Genomic DNA, 27,859 nt, shown 5'->3' on the forward strand with positions numbered 1-27,859 from the left:
ACGCAATGTTTTTTTTTCAGGAATTGGAAGTATGTACTTGTTTCTGGGGGAAAAAACATTGTAAATTGCTGTCATCTGATTATGGGGTGGCGAATATGTGGCCTGGTTGCTGGTGCCCAAAATATGGCCACATTAGAACGGCAAACACTTAAATTCCAAATCTGAGTTCTTTCTTTCATGATCTGTTATAATTTCAAATGGTTGTTAAGAAACTGGTTTTAAGCTGAGGACTGCCTGTAAATTAGCCTCCGTAGAGCTACTGAATCTTCCAAACAACCTGGAAGAGTGTTTTCCAGTGACCAGTAATCACTTAATTGAAAATCAGAAACTTTTGCACTGCAGATTGTTCATATTTCAGAGTCAGAGCTAGATATATTTCGTGTGCAATAGCATACAGCCTGGGACACTTTTATTAGGCAAAGTTAGAACAGTGCACGTATTTGGAAAGATAATTCTTAACAAAAACTATTTCAACATGATCTGAAGGCATTTGTGAAGAAACTTACTGTACTGATTCAGGCGTTCCAGTCAACATGCAAGATCTTTCAGGAAGCCCACCACTATCTACAAATGTAAAGAGCATAGAATGAACATTAGTAAGCAGATATTAGTAATTTGCTTTTACGATTTTTAGCAACAGATCACTCAACTAATTCATAATGGTTTCAATTTTGCTGATATAAACTGACAATTTAAGATAATAAAATTAATTTGTCTGCATGCAACAATAAATTATGTTCCAACTGTTAACCTAGTAAAATAGAGAAAATAAAATAATTACCAGGTGCAATCTGTATTTTACATCCAGATTCTTGCTGTATGCGAGATATCTGTTCTCCCCCTCTGCCAATTACTTGAGAAATGGACAAACAAATCAGTTAATGAATTAATACCATGTACTCCAACAGATTTAAATATACTGTAGTAAATTTTTTTACTCACTGAATCCAACCATTCCATCTGGAACTTTGTATTCTTCTGTCATTACAGACCTGGAGAAAGAAACACATTATAAGCTAGTATTTGTACCTAGTTAGAACTAAAGTATTTTCTCCAAATAAAGAGGTAAATCATAAATATATCCCTCTCTCTATATATATGTATGCTAATTTTACTTCTACTCAGTTAAGGTCCTTTGGTTTCCGTATTTGTTTAAATCACTATGCCTAAAAAAATAACATAGCCTATTAATAATTTAACATAGGCAGTCAAACATTAGCCAATTAGTTAAAATGTCAACATTCTAATAATGCTGAAGCCATTTATAATGTATGAATCTGGAAACTTATTGCAATTTATATACATTTCAAAGATGCATCATATTATTTCATTTTTTTTAGTAAAGTTAAAAGTCACACACAAAGCAAAATATGTACCAAGAACATAAATGGGAAATAAAATGCTAGGAAATTTCACCAAAACTATTTCATAACATTTTGAACCTTAAGGTTTTTTTTCCCCAAATGAATACACTTAATTCTAAGTTATATATGGCAATGTTTTATACTAATAATTCAAAGAAAGTACAATTACAAAATTTCAGGAGACATAGCGGAATCTAATGCAGCCCATCCTACTTTTTCATTTACTTTTTTGATATATACAACATACATATTTAACAAATGTTGCAACGAAGAGAAAATACTTTGCCTGAATCATGCTGAATAGGCATACTTCAAAAAAGTGTGAGAAACAACCCAAGTTGTGCAATATGAACTCAAACTAATGGAGAAAAGTGGATCTATCTTGTTGAGTGTAATGGAAATGTGTGTTAAAAGAAATGCAATTAATTTTCACTGAAGTAGCATAATAAAAAACAAGCATTTTCACTACATACTGTTTAACATGTGACTTAAAGACCTAATCTTTTATCCCTTACTCAACTAATTACCTCATCTGCTTCAATGTCACCTATGGTGAACATTACCTGGCAAACAGTAAATAAAAATTCCCCAAACAGTTGAAGCTATAATTATTTCAATTACTGATTGAAATAACTATATGAACATTACCTTCCTTTAACATTACCTTAACCAACAGTTTTTTGGTCTGCTCACAAGGGACAATTCCCAAAGCACATTTCTGATACTGATAATATAACAATTTCTAAATTTCTAAAACAAACCAATAAAAGATATTACCTTGTATAAAGAACAAATTAAAGATAAATAAAACCTTACCTCTGTTGCTGATGCATGGGTGGTAACTGATTTCCAAAAGCTAAAATGAAATATTACATACTTTGACAATTTCACCAAATAATCTACAATGGCATATAACCCACAACTGCAAAAACATGCAGGACTAGCTTCACTTCAATATATTTACATTTGACTAACATTACATATTGTGCCAAAATATCATTAACTCAGAAATATATCACTAATGAGGGAGCTCAAAATTGGTACTAATTTTTAAAAAAGCACAGACGAAGTATTTGACCTGGTCAATTCCACCTGATATGCTTAGTTTAGTTGTTTCCTTCTCTTTAGTTTATTTCTAGATCAACTGACAAGCTATGATTTTCAAGTCCGGGCAAGCAAAAATAACTTACTATTTTGCAAGTAAAGGCAAATGGAAGCTTATGTAAATTGGAAATAAAAATGTGAAAGGGAAGAAAAAAAACCCACATAACACCAAGGCAAAGTCTCCTTTAAATCAAGTTTGATATCCAGCACCTAGAAGCTGTTTTTAACATTCAATTTATTAAAAGCCCCCGATCCTGCTTAGTTCTAAGGCCAAACAAGATTTGTTAGATTCTGGGAAAGGGCTAGGGCTTTTTCACTTAAAATTTTCCCGCCCATGTTCTTTCTTTTTACTCCACATGTTTTCCTGCATCACACAATACTTTAATGAGCTTCCACTCCCCTAAACACTCAGTCTATACTCAGTGACTATGAAGCAGGAAGAACCACATAAACGAAAGCCCTACTTGTCATACATATGGTTTTCAAGCAAAAATAGCTGCTGCATTTAGGGCTTTTATTCATATAATGTACAAATTAAAAAGCAAATTCATAACATAAGAAGTGATAGTTGTGTTCAATACTACCATGCAATCATTTGAACTGTAAACTATCACCAATTAATAAAAAGGAAAAAAATTCTGTTTTTTCAAGAAAATATTGTTGGTTAGCGTTCAAAGTTAATTCAAACTTTGAATTTTGTTTCATTTTTAACTTTTTAAGTTTTTAAATGAAACCAAGTTTTATAGGGAAAAAGCTAAACATATGAAGGACTAACAATAAAGACATTATTCAACTAAACCTAATAACTCTGTACTTCAATATGGTTCAATGTAATTGTAACTGCTGAACAGATTTAACAAAAACAGCCAGTCTTAAATTTTATTCCAGCTGCAATACTAAATCTAACTACCTAAATTACATTAGGTTAGGTTGTAAGTCAGTAGACCTTACTTCTGGATGGAAGGGATTAAAAAAGATTTGGAACAGTATGATTTAACACGGTAAAAGGAACTGTTGGCAGTATCATGCACATTTCTACAGAGGTAGCACAGTATACTACCAAAATATGGCTTGGAATCAGTACATCAATAATAAAAAGGAAATAAACACTACTAAGAACTTACAGGAGAGAAATAGCTTATATTGCTAAACTTTATAATCTTACTATGTAAAAAAAACAAAAACAAAATAATGTCTATTATTTTTAAGTTTACCTACAGGGTTCTGTTATTTCTATTTAACTAGTATAAAAATTCAAGGAAATGTTTCATTACCTTTTGTGACTATTTAAAACATTTTTAGCTGTAGAATACCTTGTATTCTATTCGAAAAGGAAGTTTTTTTATACCAGAACCTTGAAAGGTCAACTCTAATCTAAAAAACCAACTATAAATAAAAAAGCCATATTCTATATATGTTTGTTAGGTTTTGGCTTAGAGCGGTATGGAAACTCTATAATCAGTATTATAAATCTTGCTTTACAGCTTTAAACCGATGTGACTTTAGCCAATGTCTTTTAATTAAAACCTTGTTAAAATATAGTTATTCTGGATTCCTTGGTACATAGGAATCAAGATTGACTCAAAGATCACTGTACCCCCCACAACTGAAAATACTTATGGTTTAAAAACAGCCACTCAGAAAGTTGCATCTGTAGTTCCCCCCCCAAACTCCATAATAAGACCATGCAACCTTAGAGAATGGCAAAAGCGAGTGACCCATGCTAAATTTAAAACATTTTGTTTTCTTTCAATCCAAACAACTGCACATACTTACTCCTGCCAGAATATAACTTTCGAAGTGGAACTGTGTTAAAAAAATATCTAAACTACTGAATTGTGCAATATCGTTTTAACTCTTTTTTCTTCTGTAGGTGAAATCTTGTGTATCATTATTAGAATATAGATCATCCCCAAGTAGATTAGTAAAGACTTCTAACTAAAAAGATGTCAGTTGAAAGTTTAACATTAACCCATTATTTGGAAAAGTGATAAACAACTTTTTATTATTCCATTTCACTAACACAAAACCAAATTCAATTTTGGTTATTTTTAAAATCAAACGGCATTGATTACTTGTTATTCATTAAGGTTATTTTCCTAATTATGTCTTACTACTTAGTAGCAAAAATCAGTGATCTGTCTACAGTGCAGGACAACCACTTTATGTAGCTGATAAACTATAGCTCATGAAAGTTTATATCTTTTAATAAAAACTTCTTAGTTGGAAAAAGTGATATAGGTAATCCTTGACTTATAACCATTCATTTAATGCCAATTCAAAGTTACAACAGCACTGAAAAAAAGTGACTTATATCCAGTTCTCACTTTTGACCATTGCACCATATCCAGTCACAGGACCAAACTTTGGGTTCTTGGCAACTGGCTGGTATTTACAATGGTTGCAGTGTCCCAAGGTCCTGGAATTGTCATTTGCAATCTTCCTAGGGAGCTTCTTGATAAGCAAAGTAAATGGAAGAAGCCAGATTTGCTTAACAACCATATTATTCACTTAACTGTTGCAAAAAAGATCATAAAATGGGACATGACTTACTTAACAACTGCCTTGCTGAGCAACAGAAATTTTGGGCCCAGTTGTGGTAGTAAATTGAAGATTACCTGTAACAGATTCCTGATTTTTTATCATCAGAAACCAACAGGACCTCTGCTCATATTCCTGCTAGTACCACCTATCAGAATCCTGTACGTAGCAAGAAAATTGGAAATGCTTGCTCTTACAGATGGAGAGAATCAGAATAGATCAATATACACAACTTAAAACAGCAGCATTGTGTACAGTATATATTAAATAGCATGATAACGTTACAGCAAATCATAAATACTTACAATCATTGTTTGGGGGAGCAACTTTCTTAGGTTCTGGTTGATCTGCAAAATTAAGAATTTTTTAAATGTTTTGGGTCATAAATATAGATAACTTAAATAAATGGCTGTTCCAGAAGTTCAGAACGCAACTTGTCCAGTGCATTTTAGCATGTTTTTGAATTTTCAAGGAATAGATCATCTAAACAAAGAAAAATCTTACATGTTTAACATTTGGTTAGTGTAATTGGGGAAAAATGCAAAGTACTTTCATTTATCACGTATCATATTCAATAAAAACACACAGGTTTAAAAACGGTATCATGGATATCCAGGCACTAAAATGTAACAAACATTTAACTATATTATTAGTAATTTGACACTAAAGCTAATGATGCTTCTGTAACAAAAACTGAAACAACCACCATTGTGAGAAATAATCATTCTACAATTAAGTCTGACAACAACCACAATATTGAACAGAAAATCAAAGTTTAAAATTTAACCAACACATAGCAATACAATCTCAAACTGGGGACTGTCATTCAAGCTTCCTTTTCAAATACTGAAAATTTCACAGCATAAAACTTCAAACAGGAGATTCAAAACCACTACCATAGCTACTATCCAAATTCGTTTAGTATGAGTGAAAGTCGTAGATAACCAAAATCTGATAAAAATTACTTTAAATGTTTCCTTCCCACCCCATATTAAGGAATACACGAACCACCATGATTAAGTGCAGTAAAAGTCAGACACATATTCCAAGAAATGTGTGTGTCATCCATTGCAAAAGATTCACTAGTTCATTTCACGTTTACATACTAAACACAGGTAATAAATAAAAATTCCTGCCTTTAAAAGGAGAGGGCATTCCCTCCCAGTGTGTTGTACTGCTCGGACTTGTCCAAGAGCCATCTACACATAAAATAAAAAGAATACATTACATACATCATTTGAAGCATCATTAGCTCAATCTTGAATATTAAAAGCCTCACCATTAATAAAAGGCACTTCATTAAAGTACACAAGTACTCCTTGTCAAGAGCCTTGAAAATGTTCTGCAAACAAAATTATATTCCTTCAAAGCCTACATCTCTTCCAAGATCAGAAATCTGTCTTCATGAATTTAAAAAATACTACACACTTTTAAAAGATAAACACAGTAAACTTGTTTAAGCCCATGAACCTAAAAATTAAGCTTGCTATATATTTCGCTAACACATTGTAGAAGGAAAAAATAGTCACAGCATCATCTTATCTGGGTTCAAACAATTTAGAAGACATTTTCTCCAAAATCTAATTGTACATTTGTAATTTTGGTGAAACTAAGTTCCATTTTAAAATGTTGCACCTGCACAATGCAAAATCTGAAAAAGTAATTCAAGAGTGTTTTGAATTCACTATAGAATTTGTTAATGTTTTAAAACAATGAGTTTTCAAAGAATACTTACCTACCTTCCCAGATTCTTAAAATGTAAACATCATTGCTGTCTACTTTTACGAGTAACCTAGCTAGCTTTAGTCAAATCTAAAGATCATGTATATGCTTAAAATGTACTATTTCATGTTTTAAGCAGAAACTACACAAGCTCTCACACACACTCTTCAATCAGTTTACAATTTTGAGAAAGTATATATTAGCATCTTGCGGCATACCTCCATCTTCAAGAGGTCTTTTTTGTCCCCCATAACTGTAATCATTTGAATTCACAGATGTCCCTGATTCATTTCCAATTTTTGCTGCAATCTGGAAAAAAGATACATATTTACTTTTACCAACAGAATTACATTGTACTACTGAATTGTTAATAAAGCATACTTTGCATCTATACAAGAAGTGTTTTTATTAAAGAAATCATTACTGATAATTGTTTTGTACATGCTCCACCTATCATGTATTATATAACATTAATATTCTATACTTATTGCAGGCATTAGTGTATATTATTTATCAAACTGCTTAACACACTAATTACTATTAGTTAACTGCTTGTCTGTTTTGTCTAAACTATTGAAGGAAAAGGAACTGGGAAAGAACCTATACCATGGTATATAAATCCTCGTAATCCTTTTACTTCTTTGAGAGCCTACCAACTGAAAGAACTTTGGCTGAACATCTCAGTAACTATCAATCTATGTAGATCCTCCATAACAGTGTCAAAGGGGAGATATGAATTGAATAAATATCACTAGACTACCAAGAATACAGAGCTATACTGTTTGCAGTTAACAGACTAGGAATGTGTACTACATTTTTAAAATATTCTAAATTTTAAAATAAGTCCCTTCTTTTTTAAATATGACCACCAAATGTGTTTCTATCACCACTCCAATCTTATTTATGCTTCCTAAAAGTCAATCCCATTTGTTTCAGAGTACTTCAGCAGAACTTACTGCTATTTAAAATAACCTTGATGAAGTATCAAAGTACAATTGTCTGTTGATACAAGGTTTCTCCCTTCAGTCTATCTCCAATTCTCGCAGAATGCCTAGACAAATGTCTGCAGTTTTCTTGGCAAGGATGTTCAAAAGTGGTTTGCCATTGCCTTCCTCCTAGGGCTAAGAGAAAGAGACTGACCCAAGGTCATACAAATGGCTTTGTCTGCAGGTTTCTAACCTGATGCCTTAAATACTACCCCAAGGTAAAATGTAATAATTTGCTCATCAATGTGGAAGTGTCAGACAACTTCAAAAACAACTGTTACCACTACATCTCTTTGATTGCACTATTTTCTACTCTTTTATCCCCAACTTTATAGGCATATATATTTTGTTCTCAAATAGTATGAAATTCACTCTTCAGTGGCTCAGCTTTGAGTTTTATTTTCCCCTTCTGTTCCATGTGAAACAATTATTTCTGCCTTTAAGTACATGACATTTTGAGTTGAAATCCAAATTGACTCAATTTCAAATTCAATCCAACTCCAATTCAAATAAGTAATGGATGGAAACTAATTGAGAGAATCAACTTAGAACTGAGAAATTTCCCGACAATTCGAACAATTTATCAATGGAACAAATTGCCTCCAAAAATTGGGGGCGTTCCAACATTGGAGTCTTTAAGATGATACTGAACAATCATTTGACTGAAACGGTACAGGGTTTCCTGCTTGATCAGGGGATTGGACTTGGACTAGAAGACTTCCAAAGTACTTTCCAATTCTCTTATTTTGCTATTCAAACAAAAGTAGTAGGAGTAAAATAAGGAACTGATTAAATTGAAGGTACTTGCCATGTTTAAGTCTATCCAATAGATCAAACTTGATTTGGCACTGGGACTGCATATAACACTGGGAACCCTAACCCCTATCCGTTTTAAGGTTTTTTGTGCTAACCATATTATTTAACTCCCAACAGTATTGCTATTATAGTTTTAAACTGTAATCTATTCCCTTCCCTTCTTCCACTAAGCCTAGCCATGTATTTTATCTCTTTTTAAAGGAACTGTGATTTTATTCCTATTTAAGATTAAGATGAACTAACTGAAAGTTATTCTGTATTTGGAAAACTGTACTGCATGTGGTCTCCACTGCATAAATATATGCTTTTCTGTTTCTATAATGGATCGCATTTTAAAAATGTGAAATTGCTTTGTTTCTTAAAACATTAACCTAAAGAGAAGCAGGAAACAAAGCCCCCACATTACATTATTTTAAAATCATCTCTCTTCAGTAATATAACAGCTCACAAAAGTCAAGAGCCCATTCTTTTTTTCATTTCACTAAAATCTTTCAGCAAGACTGCTTAGCCCATTTTTTCAGTTAGGTGAATTTTGTCTGAATAAAAATGCAAAGAATTCTAATCAACCTTTAAGCTTTGCTTTGCTTTCCATAATGAAGAACAGCACCAAATACCTTCAACATCAAGAGGCTAAACACCTATTTTAGTCAAAGAAAGTCCAAACTGAAGATTACCTGGAAACCCTAACTAGCATCATCTCTACAACGTTTTATTATTGGTTAATTAGGAAAATGGGTGGGCCAGATGAAAGCTGGGTGGGGGTGTGTGTGCCTCCTTGGCCTTCCTACAGAAACAAAAGAAACTATTACACGTAGTGTGCAGCTTAAGTTTGTGAACGGAAAAGTTGAAGTTTAACAGAACCGGAGGGCGCCAGATTACGAGGAATCCGCTCTAACGCCGACAGTTCAGTTACCGATATTTTCCCGCGAGCCACATGCAAGCGAATATAATGGAAAATATTGCACAACACGCGGGGAGGGGGGACACATACACAACGTAAACCCCTCTGCACAGTGGAAGAGAGGATGAATGGACAGGGGCGTGGGGGGCTTTCAGACAATCGGAAAGACCCGACTGCCTTTTAATTTTTGTTTCTTAAAGAAACGAAGGCACCGCCATTTCCAGAAGGCGAAGTAGAAGGATGTTAGGGAAATAACTTTCCGTCAAACGCGAGTTTAAAAAGTCAACTCATTCCATTTCTTTTGAATCTCAACCTAATCCTTTTTCTCCCCTCCTTCTCCGCCTTCCACCGCTTAGTGGCAACATAATGGATACTACGCGATTTGGCCTTCCACGCTTTTGTAGGACCAAAAAACCTGCGCCGAGTTCTGAAAAAGCTTCCCGAAATAAAAGCCAACCCAGCCCTTCGAAGTGGGTGGTCGCTCCTAGCGCCTCCGCAATGTGAGGAGGTTTGTTTCCCTTTGTGAAAGAAGCCGAGAGGTAATGAGAGAAGCCAGCGGCCTGCTTGGAAGTCTGAGGAGCCAGTCAGGGGGGAAAATTCCCTTCAGGGCTCGTAATACACACCTGCCTAGCCCGTTGCAGCGCGTCTTTAAAAGCATCATTGACTGCCCCGCCACCTCCTCCGCCTCCGCCGGGTGCTCCCGAAGAAGGAGGAGGCACCGTAGAATAATCCGACATGTCTCCTTCCACTACTTCCTACCGTCCTCCCAGCCTGCCAAGAAAGAAAGAAAATGGCGGCGGGCGGGACTCTTTCACATTCTTGCGTCGCATCGTGTTTCGCGAGAGGAGGAGGGGAGGCCACTAATACCCTCGCGAGACATCTAGGCAAAAGACGCGAGACTTTGAGCAGAGCAAACCGAGATATGAAGGCGGGAAGAAAGGTTTCCCTTCGCCCCTCCCCCACCCTCAAGCTAACTCTCGCGAGATAAGAATCTTAGGATGCAGGAGGTAGAATACTCTAGAGCTTTCTAGGGTGCGAAAGGGAAGGGGTGTGTGTGTTGTAGATCGTTAAACGGATATGCGAAGGGCGGCGCGCGCAGGATTTCTTCCTGGGTTAGATAAGACGATAGCCTCTCGGGGAGGGTGTATCTCGCGATAGTTGGTTAAGTAATATGTATTTCCCCCCTCCCTTCCCCTCCCCCCATCGACATATTTGGACAGTTGTGAAAGGAACTGATTTGTGGTACTGTACTTGCTGTCGCCTGTCAGGAGCGTCTGTCCGTGGTGGCGACAACCTGCCGGCTAGCGAGTGAGTCTCTCTCAGGACGGGTAAATCTGAGGGGATGTCTGTAATGGAGCCTTTGATTCTCGAAGGCACAGAAAAAGCAACGGGGTTGATTCTCGATGGGGGTATGCTGAGGCAAAGGGAAACCCTCCAAAATGCCGCCTACCCGCTTCGGCGAAAAGCATATCTAACAACCCGTTTATGTATCTCGTACCGGTTTCTTCTTAAAACGATCTAACAATATTTGAATACAACGATATAATAAATAGTTGAAACGATATGACAATATTTGAATATAATACATTCAAATATAATACTTATATTCAAATACATTTCAACGATATAACAAGTTTACCACCCGCCCTTCAAAACAAGGCGCTTTTACACAAGCATTCGCCCCTTAATCGATATACGTAGAATAATAAAAGCAATAAAGTCGGTGGCCTTGCAAGGCTCAAAAATCTGATGCGAATTTTGCTGGGAATATGAATTAAGCTTTATCATTGAGGCGTTAATAAAATGATAAAAAGTTGGAGGGGAGGGCGTCATGTCCTAATATCCACGGTAGGTACTGTGAATTTCCAAATTCATTATGGCCATTTCCCATTGTAAGAGTTACTAAGGGTGTAGATGAATGAAAAAATAAATAAACGGGACTTGCTTCCTACAAAATGGACTTTGGGGATTATTAGAAAATTACTTCATTAATTTGTCGTTATATTAGCATTTCTGCACAATTTCGTTTATATTTCTGGGTATAATTTTTACTGCAAGGTATGAAGACGAGCTGCAGCAATACTCTACACAATCCCACTGTTCTTATAATTTTATCTTTCATTTTTTTTGTAGTTTTTGTTTGAAACACTTGGTCGTATAGTTCATATAAGGTAGAGGTTAATTGGCCGAGCAAACATCTCTTGCTCCCCCATTGTCCTCTTCAGTAAGTTTTCTTGATTTACATTTGAAATTTGATAGGCTACATGTTGCCAATATTATCATTTTTTTGTTGAAAGATTTTGTTGGATTAAAAAAATAGTAGTGGTCATCCAAATCAGATAAAGAAACATTTATTCATTTTCTGTTCTTTTTGAAAATGTCAGTTGCTGCACAGATTGATACCAGAATTAGATACTGTTTGTGTGATTTTTTTTGTTTCTGAGCAAAGCTGATAAAATCAACATAAAAAAAGATGCTGAAATAATTTATAATGGTTTTTCTTGGGATACTGGCTCTGATAGCATTTGAAGCACTTCAGATTACTAATAGTTAAAAAAACACAAAACTAGAATAGTTAATAAAAATGTGAAGTCATTGATTTAGGTTGAAATCCTCTAGTATTTAACTACTGTACATTAATTTATGAGATTAATATAAGAAAGGATTAAACAATTATTGCCAGTCTTAATTATTTGGGGGAATAAAGCTTAGTATCAAATACTTTGATGCAATAAATCTATAGTATAGTATTTTTGCTATGAGTTTACAGCTAAAAAAACATAGGGTTACAGTATCTGTATTTGTACAGGTTGTCAGTGACATCTAGTGGTTATAGCTTTTCTGTGTGGAAAATAATAAGCTGGGTATTAAAATGTTCTTGAAATCTAGTTTCATTTTTGATGACTTCATAGACAAGGAGACATGAAGTTTTCCTGGCAACAAAATGGAAGTAATATTCATTGCCTTTTTCAGTCTTAATGTAGCCTACAAGTTTGTTACTTCCTGACAAAACTCCCATCCAAATGCAACCAGGCATTTCCTACTAAATTTGTTAATGAACTGTTGAGTGCTTGTTGCATTTTATATTTTGAAGTTTTTAAGAGCAGTTTGCTTTGGTGAAGAAGCTACAATACAGCTTGCATATTAAGAGCTATACTGCATCATTCCTTGTAATGATATCTTTATTTCAGAAAATGCAGGAGTTTTGAGTTAACCTTTGAAATTCTAAATAAAATTTCCTGATCTTGTATAGCAATCAATTAGGACTAGGCAAATGTTTTAGTTTAAGATTATGGAGGGAGGTTGCTTTGGGGGTTTTTTTCCTCCCTTTGTGGAAGTTAAATAGCTAGCAATTTAGTAAGCAATCTTTGTCTCATTTGCAAGACAAAAAAATCTGATTAGAGTATCAATATTAATTATCTGACCTATCACCTTGAATATGTTATGGACTTTCTATTACAGATATCCTTAATGTGGGCAGATTTCATGGTGTCCATGAAAAAGAATTATACCTTTATTTTGCTAATGTAACTGAAATTTAGTTTTTTGTTCAGTAATATTGGCAGCAGAGTAACTCTTGAGGCTTAGAGAATCAATTTTTTTTGCTAAGGCTGTCACTGTCAAAAATTGTAATAACCTTAAACAGTATTGTTTTGTTATTGATTTAATGGATTAATAAAAAAACTGTGTTGCATATCAATTGTTTTTAATATACGAATACTTGAACATAATCAGTTTATTTTATATCTGTCTGTATATATATGTATGTGCGCATATATATATATATATATATATGTGAGTGTGTGTGTGTGCATGTGTATGTGTGTGTATATATATATATATATATATATATATACACACACACATACATACATACATACATGTATGTATTTTTTTATATATATATATATATATATATATATATGTAATGTTTCAAGCTGTTGAATCCAGCTGTTATTGAACGGTGCAAGAGAGTTGGTTGGCTGTTAACTTTAACTTTAGCAGTGTGAGTCATACTCTAATGTGTTAGTGGAGAAAAGACTGAGCATATCTGGCATGGATACTTGGAAACGTACTCCACCCCCTGGAATACAACACATGTCCACATCTGAAATGCACATAGGTCCTTTTTTGGTAAAGTATTGTTAGTATGAATTTTCTTCCACTCTGCTTGGAACTCATCTCTTCCCTCCCTCCAGAGATTATTACCATCAACAGCTTTGTGGAAAGGGTCCCAGAAGGGAGAGGAAAGAAAGCAAACAACTACCTTTTAAATTTGCTTAGCTGTACTCTCTTCTGCACATTTCTATTATCCTCAATTGCCCTGTGGGAAACATCCTAGAAATTTAATTTCTTTTAAAATAATATTCATTGTACTTATAGTTACTTAAGTTGTTTGTGAACTGCTTTGGGAATATTGTTTTTAAAAGTAGAATATAAAAATTATAGTAGAGATAAACCATACCAGTTTATTACATTATCACATGTTTGGGGGTGGGCATTCAACAGAAAAGGAACTGCTTGAGAATATAATCCACTCAGGTCTTCCCGATACAGTTCATGGGAAGTGAGAACTCTAGGAAAGCACTCTGTACAAGTACATCTTAAATGAGCAAATTCTATTTGGAATAAGCAGTCTTGCAGCGCTCAAGCTATGAAGGATTTCAAAGACTATAACTAGCACTCTGGAAACAAACCAGCAATAAAGTAAATCCTACAATACTGATATTACATGACAATCTACTTTGATAGGGTTAAATCTGTTTCTTCCAGATTCTTACAGACTCATGACAAAACCTTCTGACAATCTTGACAGCCTAGAACTGAGATAATACCAAACCCCATTTGTTGGGTTATCTCCCCCATTTAACATGTAGGTGTTAAATGTGAAAGAGATTGAATCTTGTGGCATCTCATGTACTGGTAGTCTTACAACCATTCGTTTAGTAACCTTTCAAAGGACACTAAACACTGAACTACACTGAAAGAAGTGACTTATGACCATTTTTCACATTTGCCATTGTTGTAGCATCTTCATGGCCACATGATCAAAATTTGGACACTTGGCAGCTGGCATGTAGTTAAGCTTGTTGCAGTGTCCCAGGGTCATTTGTTCACATTTTATAACCTAGCAAAGTCAACAGGAAAGCCAGATTCACTTACTAATTTAATAACTGCAGTGAATCAATTAACAACTTTGGGAAGAAAGGTTGTAAAATGGGGCAAAATTCATTTAACTACTGTCTTGCTTAGCAATGGGAATTTTGAGATTAATTATAAGTGAAGGACTACCTGTACTCATTGGAAGTATCCACTCAGGAAGAAATTGAACTGTCATGGAACAATGCCTCTAATTTTTGTTCTGTGTCCAGAAACACCAAGACTTCATTATAATAGGGTAGACTACCCCTTCCTCCAGATCTCTTTGTAATTACTGGCATACAAAAAGAAAGGTTATTGAGTAGATGATAGTTGTCCAATATAACTTGGTCCTTGATCAGGCCCATAAGGATGCCACACTCAGTGTCCTTTTAGAAATATTAGCATCTCTTTCTCCCCAATTGATGCATTCACAATGACCCTTAGTATCTAATTTTTGGCCTTAATTACACTAAGTATAAACGAGAATTGTTTTTGACAAGCTTCTAAGATTATATTACAATATCCAGCTAGTAACAAAAATATTTCCAAAATAAATGGTTCTTCCTTTACTGAATCCAGCAAACTTGAAGGGCTTTACAACAATCTTAAGAGCTTTGTTTTTCTTTTATTAGATGAGGATTGGATTCTGAATTCTGGACTTAAATCATGGTTAGAGATCCTTGAAATACCTCCTATCTACAGAACAAGTTGTTGAGCCATTATTACAGCATAGACAGTAGATAGATACATAAACCATGAGCTTATAGAATGTTATGATGTAGTACAGCATTTTGGTCAAGCTTTTGAATGAAGGAGCAGTCAGGCAGGCTGTTCTCTCAGACTGAAATCAATGTGCCATCCTGGACAACTGTAACAATTTTATGCAGAAATTTAGAACTGCCTTTGACAATTCCATTCAACAAATTGAGTTACTTTCACAATTTTATTCAAGAACCAGCAGCCTTTCAGGATTTGAAATGTGTCTTGTCTCAAACTACTCTATTTAATCTTGATCCCAGCTGCCACATTATTGTGGAAACTGATAGTTCAAACTGTTTTGATTGCTGGTTTTTTTCAAAGGTTAAGGATCTGTTGCCTTGTACATCTTATTCTAGACTCCTCCCAGCTGGGTGGGATTATGATGTTTGAGATAGACTACCTATCAATAAAAGCCATGTTCCAACAGTGGAGGTATTTCTTAAAAGGAGTGGTTCATCCAATGTAGGAATCCTCAGAATTTGAAATACCCGCAGAAGGGTCATACCCTGCAATTTTTCTCTGGTTTTAACTTCTACATTATTTATACTTCTAACTTGCAGAATATTCTGGTAATCTACGATGAATGTTCTTTCTGTCACAATCTTGAAATCAGACAATTTTGCTACTCTTAAAATGACGCTCCCAAGATGTCTCTTAAAACAACAGTACCCATATATCAGAGTTCAGATGGGTGATTTCCAAGAAAACCTCACAATTTGATTTCAGCTTCCAATCTACTGTTTGCTGATTTCCATTCTTCTAATGCTGATACATAAGCGCATCCATACCTCTAGCAATATCCTCCCTTTCACAGTTCATGATTTTGCCCTTTTGCTTCTTGAGGAAATAAGTTTATGTCGTTTTTCCCATATCTTGTCTCTTTTTATTTTCTTTCCAACCATTTGTAGTTCACTATTGGGTTGCTCTCACAAACTACAGCCCATTCTCCAACTAACAGCTCCCACTTCTTAGTTTCATTTTTTCCTGTTGAATAACTTCTCAGTGCTACCTCCCTACTTTCAGAAACTACTTTCCCGGTGAGAGGTGCTTGCAGATAGCTAATGATCTTGATGACATGCAAGCATAGCTGCTGTCTCACAAAGCACATCATTCTAGAGCATACCTGATTGTCCCTATTGTCCCTCTGGCAATTATTATTGCTACTCATGCATTTTTAAATAAATTGAATTAAGGGTTGTATATTCAATGTAGGAGAACAAATATTCTAAGTTAAAAATTTACAGTTCCTTTGTGTATTTTCTGAAATCTTAAACCTTTCACCCTCAGTTCTATAAAGTATTTCTTACTACTAGTAGAAGCAACAGTTTTATTTTAAATATAAAGAAATGGTTTCCTGTAGCACATCTTTTTACAATAAATATAGAAAACAAGCCTATATTTGTAATTAATTATCCACACAATACTAAATGGCTACATAATTCCACAATTAAGGTTTTAAAAAAATATTTTCATATGAAGTTAGTCAGTAAACAGTTAAATGTACAAAGATAGAACACGACAGAGTTTTGGCAGTAGCTAGCTTGGGAAATGACGTCTTATAACATTTGCTGTTCTAGAAAGAGCAGAGATACATAGTGTAATTGGGAGTGCTCTGGGTGGTAGTGTTTTTACCAGTTCAATCTTTGTATAAAGTGATCAAGGAGAAAGAGAAGGTGGCAACAGTCTTCTGGCTGCTTAATAGAACTACAGTTCTTGTTAATTTTTTTTAGGAACATTGCATAGCTGAGATACAGAACTCATAACAAAAGAAAGCATACTTTTTAAACATTGAAATGGGGAAGGATTACTATTCTGTTCTTGGAATTGAAAAAGGAGCATCTGATGAAGATCTCAAGAAAGCATACAGAAAACAAGCCCTTAAATGGCATCCAGATAAGAATAAATCTCCCCATGCAGAAGAAAAATTCAAAGAGATTGCAGAAGCCTATGAGGTATTGAGTGATCCCAAAAAAAGAGAAATTTATGATCAGTTTGGAGAAGAAGGTAATATAATTTCTGTAGTTTCCTTTTAGCTATTAATAGAAATAACATGCTAAATATAATTAATTCAAATCAAGAAGGAATGAGCATTTGGCTGTAAGAACTTAATCTGAGAATTTAGCTAAATTGTATTTCAGTAGTATACGCTCATTAAATTGGCAAGTCCTGCTTATGAAATTTTATTTTCTATTATGCAGGGCAGCATTATTAATTTTGGTTGCAAGAACTTCAGGAATATTAAGCTGCTTTTGGCTGTGATAGTTGCTGAATATTTTTATTTTGTCCTATTTTTACAGTAACAAAAATTAAAATATACATTATTTTTGTTAAAAAGATTGAAATAGAATGATGGTATTTCTGAACTAGAGTCCAGGTGTCCAGACTAGGCTTACATTGGAATCTTGTCTAAAAAGGAAAGAATTTGCCCAATGTCACGAAAATACCAGGACAAGTTTTCAACTTACTTTCTAGCTATTAATGTATCAAGGAAATAAGACCTAGTTTTTAGAATTCAGCTACTGCCTTTTTCTTTCAAAATCTAATTTAAGATTTAGAAAAAGCTTTTGTTCTGCTAATTAAGTTGTTATTTACATTATAATCCTATGTTCCCTAAATGAGATAGAAATATTCATATATTGAATATGATGGGCTGAAAATATAACAGTTAAAATGCATTAGTATTTAATAATTATCTTGTAAGAAATTTGTGTTTTTCATAAATGCATATGTCTATGTAAAAATTCAAATTAAGTAGTTTATAATTTAAGTATTGCCTCTCTGTATTCATGGGAAATTTATAAGACCTTGATATGCTGATAGAATCTTATTTTTAAATCATGAGTCAATGTATAGCATTATGGACAATATCTAATGAATTGATTTAGTCAGAGTTCGAGATTGTTGTTCAGATCATGGATAGACTTTTAATTAGACATGAGATTGATACGTTTTGAGCACAATCAACCCATTATCTATTTTGGGAAGCATCATTCTGCCAAATACATGGTATAGTTTATCAAACCTGACATCCTTTACTTCTACATCTTTAGTTGCTAAGGCTTAGTAAATAAACACTCAATTTACAAACAGTGCATATAATAAGCAGGAAGAGTGCCAATAATGCATACTTAAGCCATACTTCAGAATGCATATTTTAAACCATTTTGACATATTGTTTGCTGCACTATTCAAACATGGTAAAACCAGCAGGAAAATGGCTGTTATTATATTAACCGTAATGTACAATAATATACAGAGGCAGCCAAACTATCTTTTATCAAAATTGATCTCATCATAGGTTAATAAAAAGAGGAAAAAAAGGAGCATGTGATCAACATGTCAGCTTCTGAAATGCTGTAGTGATCATGTGTAGCTTATGCCAGAGTAGTTTGCAAGGCAGTAAACTCACTGCTTCAAAATTTACCCAAAATTTGTATCAGAGATTATTAATTTATGTAGTCCTTGATTTACAACCACAATTGAGCTCAAACTTTCCATTGCTAAGCAAGACAGTTGTTAACTGTCCCACTTAATGACCTTTTTGCCACAGTTGTTAAGCAAACCTCTTCAGTTGCTGAGTGAATCATGCGGTTGTTAGGCAAATCTGGCTTTCTCCATTGACTTTGCTTATCAAATTAGTTGGGAAGGTTAAAAATGGTGACAGACCATTTTAGGAGAGTGCAACCCTCATAAATACATGTCAGTTGTCAATGCCCAAATTTTGATCACATGGATGTAGGGATGCTGCAATGGTCATAATTGTGAAAACTCATCACTTTTTTCAGTGCCATTGTAACTTTGAATGGTCACTAAACAAATGGCTGTAAGTCGAGGACAACTGATATTGAATTTTCTATCTCTTCAAAATTAAAGTTTTATGATTCTGACATTAGAACATGAGGTATAAATATTGGAATAAAATATTTAGAATATTTATAACCTTGTTTTTATAAATAAACACTTATTCAAAAATATGGCTGAAACTAGTCTTCGAAATATCAATTTTAAAGTAAATAAAGAACATTTCTTAATATATTTTGAACTTTTTAGCATTGGGATGGATCCAGATTTAGTCATATTTAGATTAGACTCATGAAGATTAGGTTTAAATCAATTGGACTTAAATTAAGTACTCTTTATTTCATGTTCCTGTTCTAAATAAACATAAAGTAAGATTGGTAATTTGAATTCATTTATAATTTAGATAGCCCTATGTGTTCATAGTAGTTCTGTTAAGTTTTACAGTGTAAGCTGGGTCACACATGATGATATGTCTTCATTTATTTTAATAACGATATGTAAACAAAGCCATAATGGTGTCCATCACATAAGATACTGAGTAAGAAGCCATGATTTATATATTTGATTTTATATCATGGTAAAGTACAATCCAACAAAAGAAATAATAGATTAACACAATGTGTGAACCTTGATATTCTGAAAGTCTAATTTCATAACCAAAGTGAATGGTATAGGACATTCACCATTGTAAATTTTAAAAATTCCCTAAATTATATCAGGAAAATTGATGGTTGAATAAGTTGCTTCAATATTAAAAGAAAAATATTTAAGAGACTTTACACACATATTATATGTTAAATGCCTATTTCCCCCCAGAGATTGGTAAAATACGTTTTCTGATCTGCTGTCTAATCTCACATATGTGTAATTTTTAAATTCTACAGAATCCAAATTCTCTGAATATGGAAATGTTTGGATTTCAGTAAATAATTTGTAAAAGAAAAAGAATATAATGTCTGCTCAGTAATGGTGTCCCAGAGAAGTAGGCACTACCATCTTGAATGAAAATAGGAATATGGTGCCAATGAAAGGCAGTGTTCCTTCAAGTGTACCAGAGTTCATATTACAGTATGTCTGTGTCTAAAAGAACATTTAAAAATATCAAGCAAACATTAATAGTAATTATCCACTAGTTAAAAAAAGAAGATTTGGGAAGCTCGTAAGCTTTCTGGTAAATTAATATTTTGTGATCGTTCATACCTAGTATGGCAACTATTGGTTTGAAATATACAGCTCAGGTAACTTATTAAGAATGCTTTAAAAAAAAAGATTGCAGAGTTAACATGCCTTTTATCCAAACCATCTATTTAAGTGATTTAAAGATATAGCAAAAGATGAGAAATTGGTTAAATTTAGGAAGGATGTGTAGGAGAAATTAATCACAGAATGTAGGTGGGTGTCATAATGTAGGAAGATAAGCAAGCTTAAAATAATTGAAGTTACTGTTAAGTAACATAACTTTGTAGTAGCATAGCTTTGTAAAATCTCATTATAAAACTCACTGGTTTTGCAATACATCAATGTTTTGTGGACTCCTTTCCACAATAATTTTATTTCTAAAATTCAGTTGGATTTATTTCCAATAAGTAGGGATAACAGTAAATCTGTTTTATATATTTGATGAGCAGCCCAATCCTATTTATTCATTCAGTGATTTAATTTCTTTGTGGATTAAACAAAGATTCAGAATTCCTTAAGACATTACAACTTAGTGAAAGAATAGCTATGGCCAGAGGTGGGATTCTACCGTTTCGGTCCGGTTCTACTGAACCGGTACCTCTGAGGATCAGCTGAGAAAGAACCAGTTTGCTCCTACAATCTTCTGTTCTTCTGTTTGGCTCACCCGCCCACCCAGGCTCTAGGCTGTCCTTTATTTCCTGCTTTTTCAACCACAGCTGCTTTGCGCGGCAGAAGATGATTTTCAAATGTTGCGCACTCACTGAACCGGTTATTACACCAGTTGAATCCCATCCTTAGCTATGACCCCCGAACTACTTTATGTTTGATCACTATTTCAAGACTTACTTCCTTTCCTTTCTCCCACATTCCCAAGCAGTTAGGTATGCATATAATTTGTCTTTTGCAGGACAGGACAAGATTTGGACTGTAAACTAAAAGTTTATATGAGTTGTTAATGTTCTACAGGACTCTGCTGTAAAACTAACATGGCACTAATTCTGGGCTTCTATGTTTGTTTACATAGAAATAGAACTATGTTCATTAGAGTTTAGCTATATAAACAAGGGCATAATTATTACAAGTTTTTCCCACCTGATGTCACAAAAACATAAATTATTTTTTCTCAAGCTGATAAAAGACAAAATATTCCCTCCAGTAAAAAGGACAGAGTCATCTGTCCCCCTCATCTTGCCATTCTGATTTCCTATTTTCTGGATTTCAGCCCAATATTGTTTTGTTAATGAATATAATTATTTCAGCTGGTTATTATTTCTTACATTTCTGTAGGTTTGAAAGGAGGGGCTGGTGGCCCAGATGGTCAAGGAGGTTCTTTCCGTTATTCTTTTCATGGAGATCCACATGCTACATTTGCAGCATTTTTTGGTGGCGCAAACCCTTTTGAAATGTTCTTTGGTAGAAGGATGGCTAGTGGCAGGGACACTGAAGATATGGAAGTGGATGGCGATCCATTTGGTTCCTTTACCACTTTTAGTGTGAATGGATTTCCAAGAGAAAGAAACACGGTTGGTAATCAACCCCGTCGTAAACAAGATCCTCCTGTTATTCATGAACTGAAAGTATCATTGGAAGAGATTTATCAGGGCTGTACAAAAAGAATGAGAATTTCCCGAAAAAGACTCAATCCAGATGGTAGAAGTGTCAGAACAGAAGATAAAATCCTTACGATTGATATTAAAAGAGGATGGAAAGAAGGTACCAAAATTACATTCCCCAAAGAGGGCGATGAAACACCCAACACCATCCCAGCTGATATTGTGTTTGTTATTAAAGATAAATTACATCCTCATTTCAAGAGAGATGGTTCAAATATAATCTACCCTGTCAAGATTAGTTTACGGGAGGTAAGTACCCTTTTAAGTTTAAAATTGGATTTTTAATACTTTATACAATTTGTATTTATATTGTTTTATATTTTCAATTGAGTTGAACATATACCAGCGGGATCAATGTTCTTTAAGAATACAAGACTTTGTATAAGAAGTCTTGATAGCTTAATTTGGAAATATGGCATGTAAATTTAGAATTTAATGTGGTAAATAATATAGTCTGTAGCATTTTATCCTTCTCCCACAAAGTTAACTCCATTCTTGTTAGCTGTCTATTCAATTAATGGTTTACCTCTGAACCCTGCCTTGCTTTTTCCTCCTGCGATTATACACATAAATCATCCAACTTTGCCAGTTTTCCAGACTGCTTTTGCTTGCTCTTTTCATTTTTATGGCATTTGCAATACCAGGATGTGATGTTGTACTACTAAATATGTTGTCCTTGAACATTCCTCAAATAGAATTGCAAACAATTAACTATGAAGTAAAATATTCAGAATGCTAGTAGAAGGAAACGTATCATCAAGTATTAAAAATGTTTTTCACAGAAAAACAACACTATGGTGAGAACAAAGGAGCAGTGTTCTGCTTGTGTGAACATGCTGATCTATGCTGATCTGTCATGTTATTTTTAATGATTTCAAATATATTTTATCATAACATTGATATAATGTTGATATAATTATATTTATATGAAAACTAAAGTTGTCTCCCAGCAAGATAGGCAGCAGATAAGTTTAATAAATAAATAACAAACAAATACATGTTTGTCTATATTGTCAGTTCAATATAGACAAACATGTCAAAATAAAAAATAATATATTGTTAGTTTTCAGTCACCAGATACAAAATAATTATACAGTAAAAGTATATCTCAAGGAGACATGATGTCAGGGTTCCAGCAGTTACTCAGTTTGGCACTTTATACACCTTTTATAGTTGACACATGGTGGCTTAGTGGCTAAGATGCTGAGCTTGTTGATCAGAAAGGTCAACAGTTCGGCGGTTCGAATCCTAGCAGTATGTAACTGAGTGAGCTCCTGTTACTTGTCCCAGTTTCTGCCAACCTAGCAGTTTGAAAGCATGTAAAAATGCAAGTAGAAAAATAGGGACTACTTTGGTAGGAAGGTAACAGTGTTCCTTGCGCCTTCGGTGTTTAATCATGCCAGCACATGACCACGGAGACGTCTTTGGACAGCACTGGCTCTTTGGCTTTGTAATGGAGATGAGCACCGCCCCCTAGAGCCAGAAACAACTAGCATGTATATGCGAGGGAAATGTTTACCTTTACCTAAAAGTATATCTATATCTAAAAAGATACCAAAGCCATCAAATTATCTAATATAAGCCCATTATAAATGTTTTGAAATCTTTTTTAAAAAAATTATATAGAATTTCTTATCCCATCAGTAAAACATCTCAGAAAGAATGCTTATTGGTACTTTTTATTGTGAGCATGCAAACTAGATGAATAGATTTAGGATGTATCCATTGTAATAATCACCTGCCTTATAAAGTTAGCAGAATACACATTTAGTTACTCTTAATGCACATATCAGAATGTTCTGTTGGAGCATTGTTTGATCTTAACAAGGAGGCAGTTTCAAAGGACCAGCACTTTAAGTGAAGAACAATATTGCTAACAAGTCTTGGCCTTCCTGACCTCCCTAAATTTACCTTACTAAATATGGTAATAGTTTTTCCAGGATAGGTCAAACTGGGTAGACAATTGTGGTCCTGCAAGTAAATATGCATGTAGGGTTTTATAGATTAACACTGGAACTTTAAAATTACATCCATAAGTTTGATGGCAACCAATGCAGAACTTGCAGTACAGGTATAATGTGCACCCTTAGCAGACCCTGGACTAATGCTCTGGGAGTTTCTCTGAGATCCCACCATTGTCTCTATAATTTTCCCACAAATGGTAAGATTGAAGTCTAGGAACTAATTGTTCAGTACCTGTAGCTTTAAAGTTGCTATGTGTCTCTTTTTCACAAGAGTTGGTGTTAAGATTAGGGTTAATGTCACAAGGAGACATTAACAATCTCTTAGATCCAGGAAATGTTTCCCACGCTGGGCTGTTAGAAGGAGCTAGGGGCAGGGATTCAGAGGTAGCAAATTACATCTTAGAGAACATTATTTACATCTATATTGTGAATTTTAAAAAGATAAAGTGTTCCACCTCTAGAATATTATTTCACAGCAAGAATAACTGACTGATAAGTTTTGACACTGTTTACTATGTCAGAAATGTTTTAAAATCAGTTTGAAAAATTGGCTTCCCTAAGCTTAGTTAGGGAAATATGTGCCAAATATTTAAAGGTTAAAAAATTCTGACCTCAAAATATTGTCTTCTTTTGTCAGAACACCTGTTCACGATCAAAATGGATATTCCATGGTTAGAACATTCCAACAGTTCTAGCAATCAATTGCATTCCAAGGCTAAATATACAGGATATTCCTATTAAATGGGATGCATATAGCTGCCACTATTGTTTCATTAATCAAAATGTAAGAGGTGGAAATTTGTGTCATGTACACAGAATATACCTATGAAAGAAAATATATTGTTGGCAATGTTTCTGTCTCCTGTCTTTACATTTAGGCATCCTTTGCACATTTTGCTAAGTGATAAAGTACTATATTCTCTTTATTGCAAATGGTATTTATATACTGAACTGTTCAACTGTTTTATGGCAACTCCCGACTTACAAAAAAAGATACAACATAGTGGCATTTACATTTGAATAAATTATGCTGACATTTATTTAAAAATAATAATTATTTATCATTATGAAGGACATGTGGTATATTTGAAGCCTGAAGAAATAACAAATATGCTGCTCTTAGTTGTTTCAATTTACTGTTTTCCAGGCTTTATGTGGCACCTCAATCAATGTACCAACTATAGAAGGCCGAACAATACCTATGACAATAAATGAAGTTGTAAAGCCTGGAATGAGAAGAAGAATTATAGGATATGGTTTACCATTTCCTAAAAATAATGAACAACGAGGTGACTTAATTATAGAATTTGAAGTAATTTTCCCAGATAATATAGCTCCAGCCTCAAAAGAAGTACTCAGGAGAAATCTTCCTGTATCATAAGAAACATACGTCAGTGAACTGTTCCTAATAGATACTGAACTTCAAGGACTTTCAGGCTAATGCTGTAAAAGTACAGTCTATAACTGTTGAACGTTTCTTTTGTGTGCGCAGGTAGGAAAGTGAATTATGCAGTGTTGCATGAGAATTGGAGTACAAAAGACTTGCAACCAAGTATAAGGCTAATAATACTTACTGTGTGTTGAATCTTTCTTTACAAAACACTTTATCCAGTATTCTGTGTCCATGTAATCATGGGTAAAAAGGGAACACCTCCATCTGTATTTCTAATAAAGTGCATACTTTGCAAAGCACTTTAGTTCAGATAATCCTGATTATCTGTGTGAGTTAAAACATTACAGTATTAGAATTCATTGTATGAATCTGTGTAACATTTGCAATATTTATTTTATGTATATACTCTAAGCTGCATTACCTTTTGCACAGCAGCAAGAAAGTAGTATCACTTAAAATGTTTATGAGCCCAAAGAAGAAGTGAATTTTACATTATTGTACCAGTCTGTGAATTCCTTTACTCCATTATTCTGGTGGTAAACATAGTGACCTAATAGAAAATAAAATTTGATGGCGTACTGTTTTTGGCCTAATAGATTTCCAGGTAGAAATCGTGAAAATGCATTAATGCTCTCTGGAACTTATATTTCATGAAGCGGCATACTTATAAGTATCAACTGAATAATTAGCCTAATTCAGTCAGGATTGCAAACTTTCTCACGTTTAGTATTCTTGTAAATTCTGTGAACTGTAAATTGAAACTGAAGTTTTTATGAATATGTAATTAATTATTTGAAGAAAAAGCAAGGAAACTTTATTTTTGCAAAGATGTACATATCCCAACTAGTATTCTTGACCAGTATTAAAATTAAGACAACACTACTTATCTTGTAATATGGTCAAATGGAAACATTCGTGAAATTATTTATCTTCATTTATAATAAAGCTTCATATTTTTAAGTCAAAATGTGCTAGATAACACTTCTAAGCAACAGGATGTTTAACAATTATGTAAAAAGTTAATGATGCCAAGTTTCTAAAACTAATATACTAAAATCCAAAACAGGTGCTGTAATTGATAGTGGGAAGACACACTTTAAAAATGACTCCTGAATGAATGGGATTTTTTTTTATGGGATTTAGTACAAAGGCTGTAAACTGACAAGATGTGCAACCTTAAACCAGGGCTATGGAAAGCATTTGAAAAAGGTATTTCACAAAGCAGTTTTCAAAGTATTAAAACAGTTGTCTTCTTTTCAAATCTCATATAGCTTCTTCAGAAACTTCCCAGTTGTCTGCATGCTCATACACAGAACATTTTTGCTGGGACACTAGCGTGTGGAGTAAGCAAAGACTGCTTTCAAACCAGTTGCATGTGCCTTGCAAGGGACATGATTACTTTAATGCTTTGAAGCAAAATGTTATTCATGCTAAAATGTTCTGCAAAAAACCTTTTTTGAGCACCTTATAACACCCCTTTCTGAAACTAGAAAGAATCTATGAAACAATTTTTAATGATTCTAAAAATGAGAACAAGAAAACTACTACTTTTTCTTTGTCATATTGCAAATGTATTTAAATATACTTTATCATAATGTATTGCATTTCATATTTTTAAACATTAAACTATTATTTCTAATTTTTTTCCTCCAATTGTCAATTTGATGCATGAGAGCAAATGGAAAATTGTGTTTGACATTTGAAACATAACATGTAGCTACAGTACAGAAATCATAATGCACCATACCAGTGTTTGGGAATTCTGGGAGTTGGAGTCTACACATCTGCAAGCTTCCCAGGTTGAGAAACACTGCTCTATTCTGTTATTAAGGGTAAATCCCAGTGAAACCTATGGTATTAACAAGAAAGTTCAAGATTGTATATTAAATGAATGTATTTATACGTTATACTAAAATAAGACCATTTTAAAGTTTCCTGTTTTGTTGCATAAATCAGTTGTATTTACACATAATACTAGACCATAATCCATGATTTGCAAACTACAGTGGTTGTGTTCTCGCAAAAACTATTTTGTCTAGGTGTAAATTCATTAATATAGTATTAAGTTAGTATTAAGAGACTGTGTAACTATCAAAGTGACCATATGATAATCCCACAGTCATCATCTGATCTAAATAAAGGGTAATGTTTTGTGGAAGTAGAATTTATATGATAGGTGAATATTCTATAACAAGCTCCTGGTTTGTCCTGAATATAATGCCTACATTTTTATTTGTTGCATTTAAATCCTGTGCTTCCTCATGCCTTAATTACCTCCTTATCAGACTATTCTAACACCCTTTTCATTGGGTGGTTCTTGAAAAACCTTCAGAAGCTTCTGTTGGATTAGAATGCAGCAGGCTGAGCAGCATTGGCCACATCGTGGTGCATGCACATAACAGGACTGCCACATGAGCCTGCAAGTTCTAGGGTACAATTCAAGGTATAGTTGTCACCTTTAAAGCCCTAGATGATCTGGGATTAAGTTACTGGCAGGTCTGTCTCTCCCCAGTGGTTTCAGCCTATCTCACCAGATCTGGCAGCATGAGCATACTCTAGCAGTAGATGAGGTAA

The 27,859-nt window shown here is 34.1% G+C and overlaps 2 protein-coding genes across 17 annotated transcripts in view; one reads left to right on the top strand and one right to left on the bottom strand.

Moving 5' to 3' along the window:
* FUBP1 (far upstream element binding protein 1) overlaps positions 1-10,262 on the bottom strand; it is a 29,914-nt gene extending 19,652 nt beyond the window's left edge. For 6 of the 12 annotated variants that reach the window (XR_015742895.1, XM_087930056.1, XM_087930053.1 and 3 more), the window contains exons 1-8: positions 10,058-10,262; positions 6,950-7,040; positions 6,146-6,208; positions 5,315-5,356; positions 2,181-2,220; positions 943-992; positions 782-853; positions 507-564 (exon numbers count right to left, since the gene is read on the bottom strand). Coding sequence is in view for 11 of the 12 variants with exons in the window: in XM_087930056.1 (XP_087786182.1) it covers positions 507-564; positions 782-853; positions 943-992; positions 2,181-2,220; positions 5,315-5,356; positions 6,146-6,208; positions 6,950-7,040; positions 10,058-10,171 (530 nt within the window). In the remaining variant the exon portion in view is untranslated. The remainder of the gene's footprint in view (positions 1-506; positions 565-781; positions 854-942; positions 993-2,180; positions 2,221-5,314; positions 5,357-6,145; positions 6,209-6,949; positions 7,041-10,057) is intronic. The other 6 variants (XM_087930059.1, XM_087930057.1, XM_087930058.1 and 3 more) reach the window with 1 other exon arrangement.
* Positions 10,263-10,636: 374 nt separating this feature from the next.
* Positions 10,637-26,924, top strand: DNAJB4 (DnaJ heat shock protein family (Hsp40) member B4). Of its 5 annotated transcripts, none has more exons than XM_087930072.1 (5): positions 10,637-10,762; positions 17,066-17,339; positions 21,603-22,177; positions 25,040-25,181; positions 26,557-26,924. In XM_087930072.1, exons 2-5 carry the CDS (start codon positions 17,129-17,131, stop codon positions 26,754-26,756), a joined length of 1,128 nt encoding a protein of 375 aa, XP_087786198.1. In that variant the 5' UTR covers positions 10,637-10,762; positions 17,066-17,128; the 3' UTR covers positions 26,757-26,924. The 5 variants fall into 5 exon arrangements, with proteins under 5 accessions (XP_087786198.1, XP_087786197.1, XP_026556004.2 ...); XM_087930071.1 differs by having other exon boundaries at positions 10,637-10,742; positions 17,046-17,339; XM_026700219.2 differs by having other exon boundaries at positions 10,637-10,742.
* Positions 26,925-27,859: the final 935 nt, after the last annotated feature.

Source organism: Pseudonaja textilis, chromosome 3, assembly GCF_049901715.1.
Source record: "Pseudonaja textilis isolate UNSWEBS1 chromosome 3, rPseTex1.2, whole genome shotgun sequence".
Classification (NCBI taxonomy): Eukaryota; Metazoa; Chordata; class Lepidosauria; order Squamata; family Elapidae; genus Pseudonaja; species Pseudonaja textilis.